The 17,681-nt window shown below is 36.9% G+C and overlaps 1 protein-coding gene across 9 annotated transcripts in view; it reads left to right on the top strand.

Moving 5' to 3' along the window:
• LOC143253797 (RIMS-binding protein 2-like) overlaps positions 1–17,681 on the top strand; it is a 149,128-nt gene that overhangs the window by 27,686 nt on the left and 103,761 nt on the right. For 7 of the 9 annotated variants that reach the window (XM_076508189.1, XM_076508190.1, XM_076508188.1 and 4 more), the window contains exon 4: positions 1,696–1,782. In XM_076508189.1, the coding sequence (XP_076364304.1) occupies positions 1,696–1,782 (87 nt within the window). Of the gene's footprint in view, positions 1–1,503; positions 1,522–1,695; positions 1,783–17,495; positions 17,666–17,681 lie in introns of those variants that run through there. The other 2 variants (XM_076508198.1, XM_076508196.1) reach the window with 2 other exon arrangements.

The following is a 17,681-nucleotide window of genomic DNA, read 5'->3' as shown; positions in this document are numbered from 1 at the left end:
GAAGGTAATAACTGGCACATTTAACTGGTAAAGCACATATGTTTTTAAATTAAAAACCAAAAGCCATTAAAAAAAGCTGGCATTATTAATTTTTTCCATCCTCTTTCTTGTAAAAATAACCATGGAACAAAATAGCGTACATATTCACCGTCGTACATGTTTCAGTTGAACTAGGCCCAGCATGGCCAGGTGGTTAAGGCACTCGCGTCACACCAAATATGCTCGCTCTTTCAGCTGTGGGAGCGTTATAATGTGACGGTCAATCTCACTATTCGTTGGTAAAAGAGTAGCCCAAGAGATGGCGGTGGGTGATGATAACTATCTGCCTTCCCTCTAGTCTTACACTGCTAAATTAGAGACGGCTAACGCAGATAGCCTTCGAGCAGCTTTGCGCGAAATTCAAAACAAAACAAACAATACATAAACTACCATATTAGAGCCAACTTGGATGCTACACACACACACACACTTGGTCATTTTTGTAATAAATTGACAAATGTAGAATGCCTAGTGTGAGAAACATAAAAAAGTGGTAATTTTGAGAAATACTTTCTTCTTTTACCATTAGGGTTAGTATATGATACTGAATTAATACCATATAATTAAAACAATACATTGAAATATAACAATGTAATTAAACTATAGAGTTTTTGGAAATATTTGTTTTTGGTTACTCTTATTAATTTCTTCACACTCTAAACTTCAACGATAAACTCACATAACACTAAAATTCGAGGTTTTATCCCCGCGCCGAACGCAGCCCTAGATAATCATACTCCATATAGTAACATCCCGCTAGTACAGCTGTAAGTCTATGGATTTACAACGCTAAAATAAGGGTTTCGACTCCCCTCGGTGAGTTCAGCAGATAGGCCGATTTGGCTTTGCTGTAAGGGAACACACACACACACACACACACACCTGCACTATGTAATAGCAACGAAACAAGCAAGCACATTAGAAGTGGAGCAACAGTAGTAAAGATACCGATGAAAGCAGCTAAACATTTCTGTAGTATGTTTGTTGTTGTTCAGGAATTTCTACTCCGCAAGTTTTTTTTCGAATGGATTGGCGATGTCACATGCACATTTTTTACGTTGCTGGCTTTTGTCACGTGCAGCAGTCGGTGTTACTAGAGGTGAAATGTTAACCTCACGTAACAAATATATATATACATACACATACGAGGCTCTAAGCTTTCAAAATTTCTACAAATGACAAAGTGGACATTTCAGTTCATTTTATTTTTTTAGGCTGATTAAAAGTGACGACCAAGTCACGTCGTTGTGAGTGACACGTCATGACGCTGCGTTGCTATGAGCAACAGGCTGTGAATCATCACATAATGAAATAGATGTTGTTACGGGCAATAGTTATTTTTATTTCAGGTACTTGCGACGATTTATCAATTCATTAATGTGTCATATCTAGAATCCAGCCTCCTTGTGGCTCAGAAATAAGATTTGAAATAATGAGGATTATTCGGGATTCGATCCTTTGCCCTTCACAACAAACAAACGAGTTAGTAGTATTTGTTTCTACTTTCTTAATTGAAGTTCTGTTTTTTAACTGTTTTAATGTATATCCACGAAGCTGTTAGCTAAAGTTTTCATTGTTGTTAAACCTCGTAATATTTTGTGTTTTCTACACAACAGTAATCTAATTCGGTTTCTTATAAACAATTTTGTACCTCAGAATGACGTCAGAGAACTTCAAACAATTATTCGTCAGTCATCGAAGGAAAGACTAGAATTAGAGCGTCATCTATCGAGAGCTATCGAGGTTAGTTATATTTAGTTTGTGTGGTATGTTTTTTAGTAAAACGGTATAATAACAATTGGATTTACCCACTTTATATATTAATAAAGTATCAGTAGTATGTTTATTTTACCGTTGTTTGTCTGACAGAAAATATAAATACATAAATACGTGGAGAAAAGAATTTATATATAATATTATGTTTCTGTCCGTCGTGAAAAACCACTTCTGACAAAGAACCCATGATGACGCAATGTACTGAGCGTTTCAGGTTATGAATGTCACGTGCTTGTCACCAACATTTAATCAAAGGAAGATATATAACCTCCGTTTCCTTTACTATTCTGTAACAATCATACATTAAGTATGCCCCCTCAGCCCCACAACTGTAAGGGGGACGAGTCAATCAGCGGCCCAAGGGGCCTAACAAACTCAAGAATTTCCGACAACGGGAAAGCTTACAAAAATACCAGCTAACCACAAACTAATTATGATTTCGATTGTGAAAGAAAAACAAACAAACTACAGACCGGAAATTATAACGGAATACTGTTACACTATTCACCAACGTCAACCAGGCTAGTTTCCAACTCATATGTATGTATATATATGTATCTGCGGCTTCGTTTCTAGAAATTTTGCAAAGTATCTCGATTACCATATTTCCGAACGTTCTATATATTCTAGGACTTAACATCATGCGCCCTCTAGCTAACATTTAGTTTAATTTAACATATTGAAAATACAGCCCAACAATATATATATATTATGCACGACTGAGGCCTGGAACTTTCTAAACACTACGAGACGTTATGGTGTAACAATACTCACTGAAAGAAAGAGAAAATTTCGAAAGGTTTAAGTAACAAGACGTCGGTTCACAACAATTGAATTATGCAACGAATGATTGGTAAATTGTTACGTAAGTAAACTTGGAGTAACTATTGCTTTTAAAAATAATTAACGTTCACATAGTATAAACCAAATAATATTCTTGTATCAAGCTTAAAATGAACAATCATGTATATCTAACATAAACAAATAAGAGAAATGAATCAAATCTGCTGCATCGTAGTTAGGGTTTGCAGTCGGTATCAGCAGTACAGGTTTATAGTATATCATATGTTGAAAATAATGTCTGTTATCACATGTTCCATCTTTGGAGTTTTGACAAAACGCCTTTGGTGTTGCAGCTTCGCTTTTCACGGAATTATATATGTTTGATGTTGTGATTTTAAGTTCATAATTCGATATATAAGCAAATCTCACTGTGAATATCGGCAAAAGCGATAAGTGTGGAAAAGTAGTGACTTCCACGCTCTAAAAGAGAACGTGAATGACTGAACGTTAGGTAAGTGCGTGCGTGATTAACCCTTAGTATGTAGGCAGGTCAAACTGCGAATGTCACAACGTTTTGGTAAGTTACATTCAAAATTTAATTGAACGAATTTGACATCAAAACGTAAATAATAAATCAAATATTAACATTATATACGTTTTAAGTTCTTAATTTTATAAGGAAATGTTTAAAAGCAACTCCAAATTTCCCTAGTGTTAGAATTTGGATATTTGTTCTTCAGCCGTCGTCTCTTCTGGAATTTTTTATCCACCCTCTAAAAAAACTACAAAATGTGATATAAAATATTCTCTATAATTTTGTCATCGATATTCTAAAGCTATATTTTAATATTTTTCAATCTTATAGGGCTAAAGAGCAATCAATGAAAATTCAGAACCGACTTTCCACTTTTACCTCCAACACGCTCTAATTTACAATTTGCTAGTAGATTTTTCAGAGGCCGACTCCCATTAACTTCAGGCCTGGCATGGCCAAGCGCGTAAGGCGTGCGACTCGTAATCCGAGGGTCGCAGGTTCGTGCCCGCGTCGCGCCAAACATGCTCGCCCTCCCAGCCGTCGGGGCGTTGTAATGTTACGTTCAATCCCACTATTCGTTGGTAAAAGAGTAGCCCAAGAGTTGGCGGTGGGTGGTGATGACTAGCTGCCTTCCCTCTAGTCTTACAGTGCTAAATTAGGGACGGCTAGCATAGATAGCCCTCAAGTAGCTTTGTGCGAAATTCCAAACAAAAAAAAAAAAAAACAAACCCATTAACTTCATATACAATAGAAAGTATGTATCGCAACTGATTCGTTGCTATAGACATCGTACCACATGGTCTTACAGGTAATGTTGGCAGTTTAAAAACAATAGAAAGTATGTATTGCAACTGATTCGTTGCTATAGACATCGTACCACATGGTCTTACAGGTAATGTTGGCAGTTTAAAAACAATAGAAAGTATGTATTGCAACTGATTCGTTGCTATAGACATCGTACCACATGGTCTTACAGGTAATGTTGGCAGTTTAAAAACAATAGAAAGTATGTATTGCAACTGATTCGTTGCTATAGACATCGTACCACATGGTCTTACAGGTAATGTTGGCAGTTTAAAAACAATTTTCCTACGAGAACACACTGGGAAGAATTGTTGAATTTCTAACTGCTCAAGTCATACGATTAGAGGTACTCGAGTACCGGTACTGGTAATCTGGTGTCGCTGGTACTTTTGCAGACTTTTACATTACAAAATGTTGTGCACGTGAGTAGGTTTCAAAACTTTCTGTCAAAATATACTTGATGACGAGATACATACTTGAAATAAAAAATATCTCTCAGAACGGCTGGTATGGTTTCGACCTTCCTAGGTCATCTTCTTAACAATTCTTCCTTATCAATAAAAGTGTTAATACCCATACCAGCCGTTCTGAAATTTATTTCTGTCAAAATGTTTTCTTATAGAATAAGCTGAATGCACTCGAGTCGAAATGTTTTAGTTCGTGTTAATACCTGGCGGTGATAAAGTGTACTTCACGAAACTAACTGAGAATATTTATAGGAACGTCAGCCGTGGTACAGTATGGTCATAATATAATTTAAATATCTAATTTACTCTCGATGTCTCAGGTTTATCTTGTAATTTACACTGAGTGTTTACAAAACAGTCTTTTAGGAAAACACACACACTCACACAAATAATAAAACAAACGATGAATTCAGAAAATAATTCTTATTTTGAGCTATGAGCATTGTACACCTCCAAGTGGCTCAGCAGTAAGTATTCTGGAGGGGACAACACAGATAGTCCGCCCCGTAGCTTCGTGATTAACAATAAACAAACAAACTGAATGCTGTTGCTTGTCTTTTTTTTTTTTTTTAAGTTAAGCACAAAACAACACTGTTTTCTCTGCCCACCTCGGGTATCGAAACCCGGATTCTAAAGTTGTAAATCCGCAGGTATATCACTGTACCACTAGGAGGAGCTTGTATTTAATCATAGCGTTAAACATGGGGCTCATATGTCATACACCCTTAAACACATATTGATAAAATAGTTATGCTCTATTTTGTTAGTGATTCCATTACACTAATAACATTTTCGTCACCAAACAAATTAAAAATATCTTAAGTATACAGTTAATCCTGCTAATTAGTACTGTTTCTTTTAATCTATGCATTCTTCTAGTAAGACAAATGATTTCATTCTCTTTGTTTTGTCATTTATTTACACTGACTCTTTTAACATAACCTGTGATTCAACGTGGAGAATTATATAAACATAAGTTCCTCACCACAGGGTTAAACTGTATGTAAAACTAAGTTCTGTGAATTAAAACGACTGATAAACACGATATTCAGTTAGGTGGAAGGTCCAGCATGGCCAGGTGGTTAAGGCAGTTGACTCGTAATCCGAAGGTCGCGGGTTCGAATCTCCGTCACACCAAACATGCTCGCCCTTTCAGTCATGGTAGCATTATAATGTGACGGTCAGTCCCACTATTCGTTGGTAAAAGAGTAGCCCAAGAGTTGGCGGTGGGTGGTGATGACTAGCTGCATTTCCTCTAGTCTTACACTGCTAAATTAGGGACGGCTAGGGCAGATAGCCCCCCTCGGTGGACTCAGCAGATAGCCCAACGTGGGTTTGCGGAAAGAGAAGCACACACAGATAGCCCTCGAGTAGTTTTGTGCGAAAGTCAAAAAGCAAACCAGTTAGGCGGAGTTTTGCACCCATACTCCAAAACCACAAGATAATGATAACTCTACCAAGGAAACAAACACTAACAAAATAAATTTATTTGTAAGTATAATTACAAATTTCACAACAGACTTTATAGCCGAATACACAAAACCCACATAAACAATAAATTTGTTTGACCTATTTATAAACATAGCAAAAAAAAACAACAACATCATACCTTACATCCCACAATTATTAACAACACTAACGGATGCTCTCAACTTAAATTCACTCTTGTATATATCAACATCCAAGGTGCACTAGCTTCCAAGAAACATGAGATCGAAGACATAATTTAACAAACTAACCCAGAAATTGTAATACTGTATTAAGCGAAACCCTATTATACAAATCCAACAGATTTCAGATACTATATTATTCTACTATTAGAAAAAACAGATTAGTTAAACAGGATAAAAACAGAGGAATGCTGCTGCTATACAAAACAAATCTTTCAGTTTCTGAAACACAAATGAGCAGCTATAACGAAAATATAATTATAGATGTCCTGTTAAGTAATCGTTCATTAGTCACAATAGCAGGAATTTATTGTTCACCCACAAAACAAATAGATTTAAACTCAATAAACAACATCTTTTCCCATAATCAAAATACCATTTTAAGAGGAGATCTAAACATCAAACATATTAACTTTGGATGTAATTCAACAAATGCAAATGTAAGACTTCTCCTACAATTTATAGATGCACATAACATAGCCATCCTGAATAACGATACGCCTACGTATACCACGTATGCTACTAATACCAGTGACATACTAGACGTACACCTAAGCTCTTATAACATGAGCCAAAAGCTAATAAAATTTCATGTGGGAAAAGATACAGACAACGACCATTTACCTATATGGTGTGTCTTCGATCTCGCCCCCCCCCATAAAAATGCTATACATAGAAAAGAAAAATTTGGTTACAAAAAAAGCAAATTGGAAAGAATACCAAAAACAATTAGACCATCGACTGCCAAACAAAATTATAACAACAACTAAAAATAAAATAGATATTGATAATTACTGTCAAATAATCACGGAATGCCTACAAACCGCAACAAATCAGACAATACGGAAACAACAACATAAATCTATAAATCATACATGAAAACCACATAAACAACTGTTAACATGAATCAAGCTCAAACGTCAATTAGGAAGACAATACACGGAGACAGGAGACAGCGAATTAAAAACACAAATAAATAAAATAAGAAACCAACTCAGAGCAGAAGTTAAATTATTAAAACAAGAAAAATGGGACGATTTCTGCACCAAACTTAATGAAAAACACATCCGAAACAATTTTGGACACACCTGAAAAGACTCACAAATGGAGACACAACAACAAGAAAATACCCACCACTAAAACACAGTAATACCACAGCATATACAAATAAAGAAGAAGCTGAAATATTCAAACAACAGCTTCAAAACACGTTTAAAACACACAACGACCCAGACATGAACACATACTTCTATAACAAAGTAAATAACTATAATGAATATTGAACTTTATAATGAACTATTCAAACTGCTCCTCCCAGTAGACTTAAATAACTATCGAATCAACAACACAAACGACTACACAAACACAATTTCAGCATAAGTACTCATAGAAGCAATAACAAACACCAGAAATAAGTCACCAGAAGAAGATGGTATAAAAGCCACTCCGAAATTATTTGAACATCTGATAGCAATTTTTAACTTATCACTGTCCTCAGGATGCATCCCAGTTTCTTGGAAACATGCTAATAAATTAATGTTCCATAAAGAAGGAAAGCCAGCTAATAACCCAAATAGCTACCGACCAATCAGCCTGACCAGCTGTGTAGGTAAAATTCTATAGAGAATTATCAGTAACAAACTCTCCACATTCCTGCAGAACAAAATGGTTTCAGAAAATTCAGACAAACAACAGACCACTCAGTCTGATTAACCGAAGCAATTGTTGATAGTTTTAATAAACGAGAATGCACTGTCGCTTGCTTTCTCGATATTGAGAAAGCATTCGACACTTTATGGAACAACGGTCTCCGGTTCCGAATGCAAGAAATGGGACTACCGCGGGAAACTATTCGCTGTCTGTCAAACTTTCTGGAAAACAGATCATGTAGAGTAAATGTTGAAGGGACCTTCTCTGAGAGTTTTACTCCAGAAGCTGGTGTCCCTCAAGGAGGGGTGGTTAGCCCTATCCTATTCATCATGTACGTGAATAATATGCTCCTAAAAGATCCAAATAATGGATATTCCTCTGGAAAAAATGCACCAACACCAGCAATAGCAGCCACAAACATACAACCACAATTAAATATAATAAGTGAATATTGTCAAAAATATAGAATTAAAATAAACACAACTGGTAGTATTCACTGAGTTAACTAAACATAAAAAAGCACAACCACAGACTGCTACCTTTGCAAAATTTTAGGACTTACATTCGACTCAAAAATAACGAGGGTAAACCACATGAATAATATTAGAACAAAAATTTGGCGAATAACAAACTATGCTAGGAGTCTAACTGGTAAAAACAGTGGCGCTACGGCAGACAACATCACAAAATATATAAAACATACATTAGATCCGTCATTGACAATACAGCCCCTGTATGGATAAATGTAAGCAAAAAACTACAACAAACAATACAAAATACACTACTTACAACAACTTATAAAGTACCCAGAACAACATCATCTGAATTCATGCATAAATACGCACACATGGAAACAATAGTAGACAGACTTCTACATAGTACAATAAACTATTTTGACAAAGATTGGAGAAAAATGAACCAGTAAGCAAACTTGACAGGTACTGTATACGTGATAAGGATAGACCTAAGCACCTTTCTCCAGTGAATGTATACTTTCTAAATAAATAAAAGGGCACCTATAAACTAGACTCCACATTACTTTAGGGATTAATTACTAAACATTGAAAGGTTTTTTTTTATGCAAACGTTTTATAATTAATACCTAACTGATGAAAGTGCAAATAATTATGGAACTATAAAGAGAAATGTTTTATTTGCACCAAGTGTATGTATAGATTGTGCTTGGACATTGCCCTGAAAGGGGCTTGAATAAGTGCGGGTTACTCTGGCCCTCGAGTACCATATATAAATACACTTGACAGTTGTAAAACCAAAATTTCAAGGAAGGAGGAAGTGGTTAACGAAACCTGACTCTCCTGGGTAGATAAACATCAATACCCAAATACCCATACAAGAGAGAGAGTTTTCACATAATAGCAAAGTCTCGTAAGTTTTCACCAGTTTTTGGGAAATCACTGAAAAGACGCGTTAAAAGTTTTTCTGACAATACACAGTACAGAATAAAACTAATATCATTGTCATATCGTGTTTCATGTAATATACAACTCAACTAATATGAGTGTCCTAACATGTTGCATATAATATACAACTCACCACGTATCACTTTCACCTGATATTAGTCATATCGAAGGTTGGGTAATATTGATTTTTGTGTTTTTCCTTCATACAGACATGTATTTTGCATAAGACATTCTGAGGTGTATGATATGTAATAGAGAGAGATATAAATTATTTTACCCTTTGTTTTCTTCCCAAAGTGGGTCAGCGAAAACTGTTAAAATTCAGGAACCAGTGCTTGTGGTCGTCATAGCTTTAGGCTAAAGAAATAAACCTTTCTTTTTGTACATGGACTTGGTTTTAGCCTCCTCTGTAATTATGTTTAATTAAGTGAAAACTTTTGATATTTTGGCTTCGAAAATATTTGTACGCTTGGAGAAACCTGTACTGGCATGGCCAAGCGCGTAAGGCGTGCGACTCGTAATCCGAGGGTCGCGGGTTCGCGCCCGCGTCGCGCTAAACATGCTCGCACTCCCAGCCGTGGGGGCGTATAATGTGACGGTCAATCCCACTATTCGTTGGTAAAAGAGTAGCCCAAGAGTTGGCGGTGGGTGGTGATGACTAGCTGCCTTCCCTCTAGTCTTACACTGCTAAATTAGGGACGGCTAGTGCAGATAGCCCTCGAGTAGCTTTGTGCGAAATTCCAAAAAACAAAACAAACAAACAGAAAGCTGTCTTTATTCACATATTTGTTTCGAACATTTGTGGCGACGCTTAACCTAGTGATTGGCTAGTCTATTTATTGTTTTCATTGGTGCACTATAAGAGTGACAATCAAGTGTCACTGTTCCGTCAAACAAAAGAAACTCAAGAGTCGGCGGTGGGTGCTGTTAAACAGCTGTCTTATTCCTAAGCCTAGCACAGGGGAAATAAATTCTGAAGGGGAGGTCTGTTTTGGGGTAAAAGTCGGTAATTATGTTTTTAAATTAATTAGGGTAGTCTGGATCTAGGTATTTCGGTTATACGATTTTAGTTATCCCAAAACGGCTCAAAATAGAGAAGCAAAACATTATGGTAATTTTCCGTTCGGAATTCTAGGAACTTCGTTTATAATTATGTGTACAATATATATATATATATTGGCTAGTCTATTTATTGTTTTCATTGGTGCACTATAAGAGTGACAATCAAGTGTCACTGTCCCGTCAAACAAAAGAAACTCAAGAGTCGGCGGTGGGCGCTGTTAAACAGCTGTCTTATTCCTAAGCCTATCACAGGGTAAATAAATTGTGAAGGGGAGGTCTGTTTTGGGGTAAAAGTCGGTAATTATGTTTTTAAATTAATTAGGGTAGTCTGGATCTAGGTATTTCGGTTATACGATTTTAGTTATCCCAAAACGGCTCAAAATAGAGAAGCAAAACATTATGGTAATTTTCCGTTCGGAATTCTAGGAACTTCGTTTATAATTATGTGTACAATATATATATATATATATACATGTTTTTTTTCACATAAAACGTGGAAAATAAGTGTTTGCTACAAATTTGTCATTCTTTAGTATTTGGAGCACGAAGTTGCATTTTTTTTTTGAACGATTGTTCAAATCTTCAATAGTACTAATTTGCTTAAGGTATCGAAGACGTCGCCCCTTGTAATCTGAGGGTCGGCTGTTCGAATCGCCGTCACACCAAAAATGTTCGGACTTTCAGCCGTGTGGACGTTATAATGTCATGACCAATCCCACTGTTTTTTTGTAAAAGAGTAGCTCAAAGTTGGCGGTGGGTGGTGATAACTAGCCGCCTTTCCTCTAGTCTTACACTACTAAATTAGGGACAGCTAGCGCAGATAGCCCTTGTGTAGCTTTGCGCGAAATTCAAAACAAACGAATATAGATTATCAGTTACATCTGTTTGTTTTAAAGAAATTGCTGAGTAATGAAACAGATCGTGAATAAAGGTTTGTTTATTCACGATGTGGCTTTGCGCTACAACAAACAATCGGGTAGCAAATAAATACAGACGTTCTGATGTATTCTTCTTTAGTAGTTGTTCTGTATATTTTACTGAAGTAACGTCGCCATTTAACTAACCCCTTGTGTTTAACCGCAGTGGACTGCTCCATAGTGCGGGTAGGAGGTGCTACGTGTATAACATTTTGGTAGTGGTGGTGTGGGTTTAATTCAACAGCATTTGTTTAAGTGACGAGCATTACAAATGTTTTTTTATTTGTTGGAATTGAGCGCAAAGCTACACAAGGGGTATCTGTGGTCTGCCCACTACGGGTATCGAAACCTGGGTTTTAGTGTTGTAATCCGCAGACATACTGCTGTGCCACTGGGGGCTTATAGAAATGAAAAATCGAATTTTCCGTGTAAGGGATACTTAACTGTGTTTACTATACAAGCGTTGTTAATTATTTTCTGTTAACAGGAGGGAGATAAAATCCAACAACCTAACCTTCAAATATATAGCACTGTCTTCGCGTTTCTGGTTAGTGAATGAATTTTTGAAGGCAGTCCTAAACCATTACGTTACGTCGTTACGCTACAAATAAAACATTTAGTATGTCAGGTTATTTTCCACATAATACTTGTTTCTGTGAAGCTGCCACACCTTAGTTACTGTAACAGCCTTTGTGAGTTTTATATTTCTGCTGTGTCCAAAGCGGGGAATCGAACCTTGGATTTTTGCGTTGTAAGTTCGTAGACTTACCACTGTCCCACCGAGGAAGATTTTTATTTTATCATTCTTTCGTTGATTTTTGTATATGATATGAATATGTAGTTCACACATTTTGTATTAGATGTGAATATGTAGTTCACACATTTTACTCTTATTTCTAACTTATATCTACTTTTTAACTACGGGTTTTGATGTTGTTTTTCTGCTGGCACGTGTTTTTAAGCACAGTTTACGTAAACGATAAAATTTAGTCTATTTTTTTCTGTGACGTTTATGACGCTGCGATAGCTTATTATAGGCCCACGTTTATGTATGATACTAATTGCACTACGCTAATGTAAAGAAACAACTTGCACAAAACTACTCAATCTTTGTGATGGATAACACAGATCCAAATATTCCACTAACTGATTCACTCTATCTGCGAGAAACAACTATCAATATTCTTCATATTTCATTGCAAGTTTATTAAAACAATTGACTGGCTCACCCTACTCATAATCTACTCCTTGTTCTAAATATTTATCTTGTTTATTAATATTCCCGAATATTGTAGGATTAACTTGATCTTAACATGATACGCCGTCTAACCTAATCAGAACATTAAAGTAAGTTATAATATACGTGCGAGAACAACATTATTACATCTTCTTGTATTATATCTAAACCAATTACATAATTTCACGTAGTTTAAACTGACTTGAGTGACTTTCTCAAATTGCTGTAACAGCGTATATATATAAAGAACTCACGTTAAGCCTAATTAAAGTGCTATAATATGACCGCTGAACTTTACTGCATGGGCATTTCTATTTGCTTCAAGTTACTTTTAAAGGTAGACTTAAACACTGATACTTTTAAAGTGTGGAAACAGTTACTGTTTGATCTGTTTCAATCTACAGACTTCAAACAATTAGCTATCTGTTGCTCTGTGTAACAGTTTGCTATCTGTTTGTCTATCCAATTTATCTGTGTGCTTGTCTGTCCGTCTGTCTATCTACCCATCTTATATGTTCTGTTTATCTGTCTATTTCAGTCTGCAAACTTTAAATATTTATTTATCTGTCTCTCTGTGTATCAGACTGTCTGTCCATCTACTTGCCTTTCTATTTATCTGCATACCTTCTATCTGCCTACTTGTTTGTCTATCTAACTGCTTAGCCACCTTCTGTCTATCCATCTAGTTTTCTGTCTTCGTGAAGAATAATTAGTCTACTTGTGTTAATTAACACGACGAGAATCACATTTTTAATTACCCGCTCGGAGCAGCACGTGCTCCTATCAAAGTAGCTGATAAAATACCTGTTTCTTAAGGTACCCATGGGCTCTGTTCAGTCGAAATTAACATACGGCACCTAATGAATTTATAGGATAATTTTCGTTAATGTCAAGTAACACACTTGGTAAATTATTGTTATTTTCTGTAGATATTATATCACCATTAAACATATCATGTAACTTTAAATGAAAAACCACACACACAGGCTCGAAATTGTGAACGGATTTGTTTGGGTTTTCGCGAAGTTCTGAAACAACATATAGAGATGGACAAAAAAATGTGCTCCCCTTTTGAAAATCTTGTTAATTTGTTATATATTTTATTAGATAACGGAAAAAGTGTGTGAAAATATGTTTCTCAGAACGCTCTCGATGATATCTTTCAAATATTGTCTCAAACACTAATTCTAACACTGGCTTTCGTAAATAGCTTTGTGCTTTTGTGAGCTATCTAGAGTGCCGTACCCTCAGTTAGTGTTACAGAAATTGGGTAAAATTCCTTGAATGATGCAGAACTGACATACGTAAATATTTCTGTGTAACCTTCCCAACTGAGAGAAAAAGAAAAAAAAAAACGTTCTTAACAAACCCGTTATGGCCGGGTGGTTAAGGCACTCGACTTGTAATCTGAGGTCGCGGGTTCGAATTCCCCGTCACGCCAAATATTCTCGCCCTTTCAGCCGTGGTAAAAGAGAAGCCCAAGAGTTGGAGGTGGGTGGTGATGACTAGCTGCCGTCCTATAGCTGCTAAATTAGGGACGGCTAACACAGATATCCCTCGTGTAGCTTTCCCCGTGAGGGCATTATAATGTTACAGTCAATCCCACTATTCGGTATTGAAAGAGTAGCTAGCCCAAGAGTTGGCGGTGGGTGGTGATAACTAGCTGCCGTCCTATAGCTGCTAAATTAGGGACGGCTAACACAGATATCCCTCGTGTAGCTTTCCCCGTGAGGGCATTATAATGTTACAGTCAATCCCACTATTCGGTATTAAAAGAGTAGCTAGCCCAAGAGTTGGCGGTGGGTGGTGATAACTAGCTGCCTTTCCTCTCGCCTTACACTGCTAAATTAAGGACGGCTAGCGCAAATAGCTCTCGTGTAGCTTTGCGCGAAATAAAAAACAACAAACAAACACAGTAAGTCGGCCTAGTCTGTTGTGTGTTTTTCTGTTTAATTTCGCAAATTGTGTTATTATATTTAAGAGTTATATCGTAATAATTACATGCCATTTACAGCCGTGGAGGTATTGTTAAACAGAAGTGAAAATAAGAACTACTGAGTGTCGTGTGGGGGAGGGGGGAGACAATGAAACGATTCGGGCGGGTACGTAAATTAAAAGTAAGTTCCAACGGGGAAAAAAAAATCCTCTTCTAAATTTGAGTTCCCTGTACAAAGCGATGGAGCTTAATAAGAGCCCTTCCTTTTTTTGTTGTTGCTTGTCTGGCATAATATATTTTTTTCTCATTTTACATTTTTTTTCCTCTGGAAACAATCGACAGGTTTATTACGTTCACGGGAGTAAGTGCATAGGTAGTTGGTACGTTAAACGAGTGTCGGTGAGCGAAAGGGCGTTTCCTGTTCTATCTTCACTTTATCAGCGGCAAGATGGAACTAGTAAACACTGAGAATCGCAGTAATCGAGATTCGGTTTCCGTTTTTGCGAGTTGCGAGCGAGTTATAACAGATACAGGTAGGGGAAAAAAAGAAATTGAAGAAATGGAACGCAGCTTTTGGTGTTCAATTTTCTCTCGTGATGTGCACGTGCTAACCCTTGTTCTATTATTTCAACCGTATCTCTGTATTCTCGAATAGCGGTAGAAAAATAAGTGGAGCACTGCTGAGCAAACAACCACACAGTATAGATTGTATGTTTCGTTTTAAGGGTGGGTGGGTATGTGGATATTTCTTGTTTTAGCAGTGGGAGGATGGGTGGTTTAGGCGTTTTATGGTACAAAGCAACTAAGCTATCTGCGCCCTTTGTTTAAGTCTACACGCGGCGGGGTAGGTGGATATTTCCTGTTTTAAAGGTGAGTGGGTGGGTTTGGCGTTTTATGGCGCAAAGAAACTAGGCTATCTGCGGCTTAAGTCTACACGTTCAGAAAAAAGAAAGAAAGAAAAATGAAAGTAGAGAGAGAGGGGGAATGTTGTGCCTTTTATCTTCTACATTTATTTGGAAAGTTTAGTATATTTTACTTCTAGGAAAGAGGAAAAGTAGCGATTGTTTTGTATTCACTGAAATAAAAACGAAGAAAATCAGAAAGCGCTAGTTAGTAACAGAGAGTCGCTCTTCAAATCATTTTCTAGGCTAAGTAACTACAATCAAGCGACATCTCATTTTTCCAGTTTCTTGTTACTATAGGAGCGTAATAGATCACTTTGAGGAATGCTGCAAAAATGTCATTAGTTGAAAGATATATATTTATATAACTGCCAGGGAACACATGCGCTTTGCAATATTTGTGAAGCTCTGGATTTCAAAATGTTTTAGAGGTTTGCCTGATTAAAAAAACAACAACATATCTCTGACCGGAAAGAAAAGTCTTTTTATATACTTGAGTTTCGTAGTGTTTCAAGAACGTTGGTTTGTAGCTCTGTACAAACATCTGTTTTTTTGTTTGTTTGGTTTCAACACGAGTTGACCAAATGGCATTTCTCGCGTTAAAACATGCCTGTGTATTTTGCATGTAAAAAATCTTACATCTTATATATACATCAACAAACTTTTCTAACTTATTCAGTTTCTCGAATACGTGTTTTAAGGAAATATTTCCTTATTTGTAATGTAGTGAATAACGTTTCCATGACTCGTGAGACCAACAGTAACTACTAAGTTTGGTATACTAGGTCCTGCATGGTCGAGGCACTCGACTCGTAATCCGAGGGTCGCGATTTCGAATCCTCGTCACACCAAACATACTCGCCCTTTCAGCCGTGGGGGGGGGTTATAATGTGGTGGTAAACCCTACTATTCGTTGGTAAAAGAGAAGCCCAAGTGTTGGCGGTGGGTGGTGATGACTAGCTGCCTTCCCTCTAGACTTGCACTGTAAAATTAGTGAGAGCTAGCGCAGATAGCCCTCGTGTAGCTTTACGCAAAATTTGAAAACAAACAAATAAGTTTGGTATACACATTTATAAGTTAAAAGTTATTGCCGACATAATGATAGATTACGTCAGGGTTAACGAAAATATGATAATGGTTTTAGTTATAGTTATCACAATTATGATGTTAGGTTATGTTACAGTTACCATAAACACGATGTTAATATGTCGTTATCAAAAATACGATGCTAATATGCTCTCGGTGCAATTATTAGTATTTTTACCGTGACGTCACTAAACAATATATTTTTGCTTCAAAAGTGTTGTATTGTTAAATCAGCAAAAATACTATTTTTTAGTAACAGTCCAGAGAAATAATGGGATTTTAAATTTGGCTCCCAGATATGACGTGATTTTGAGACCCCAGATATAACATGATTGTAAGATATAGCCCCAAGAAATAACGTGATTTTAAGATCCGGCTCCCAGATATGACGTGATTTTGAGACCCCAGATATAACATGATTGTAAGATATAGCCCCAAGAAATAACGTGATTTTAAGATCCGGCTCCCAGATACAACGTGATTTTTATATCTAGCCCCTAGATACAACGTGATTTTTATATTTAGCCCCCAGATATAACGTGATTAAAAGCACGCGTTCTTCTTATACAAGGCCCGGGATGGCCAGGTGGTTAAGGCACTCGATTCGTAATCCGAGGGTTCGAATCCCCGTCACACCAAACATGCTTGCCCTTTCAACCGTGGAAGCGTTATAATGTGACGATCAATTCCATTATTCGTTGGTAAAAGAGTAACCCAAGAGTTGGCGGTGGGTGGTGATGAATAGCTGCCTTCCCTCTAGTCTTACACTGCAAAATTAGGGACGGCTAGCGCAGATAGCCCTCGTGTAGCTTTGTGCGAAATTCAAAACAAGCCAAATCTTATTATACTTTCTTAGCTCATTGTCAAATATTACCATTAAATAATTAAAAAAAATTGTCCAGCCTTTGTCCAGCGAACCTGTTCTCATTATTGTTGTTTAAAATGATATATTAAGAACTGCAAACGTGAAGAAAAGAAAAACCCCTGTAAGAAAGGGAAAAAAAAATCAAAATATTCATTGCTTTATTATATAACGGTTTTCACGAACAGCGCTGTAGTTTGCGTGTATGTTGTACTTTATACTTAAGGTTTGCACACGGACATAGCGCGTGTATTATTTCCACTCTATCTATTGGCGGTTTTCATTACCACTTATCCCCCCTCTCATGAGGTTGTATTGGTTGCGTCCAAAGCGAGAGGGCCTATCGATTCTCGCGGTCACACACTTGGACGTACGGGAACACTACGAGGAGTCTCGTGGTTAGCTCTGAGACGTTGGTTAGCTGTAGTTAGATTTAGACGATCTATACCAGCAAAGAACAAAAGAGAGTGCTTGGTGGACACAAGACTTCATGATCGAGGCCTAACTATTAGACGCAGGTAAGTCAAAGTGAAG

Source organism: Tachypleus tridentatus, chromosome 6, assembly GCF_004210375.1.
Source record: "Tachypleus tridentatus isolate NWPU-2018 chromosome 6, ASM421037v1, whole genome shotgun sequence".
NCBI lineage: Eukaryota > Metazoa > Arthropoda > Merostomata > Xiphosura > Limulidae > Tachypleus > Tachypleus tridentatus.
Note: the sequence above shows the minus strand (reverse complement) of the source record. Positions and strands in the feature narration are given on the sequence as shown.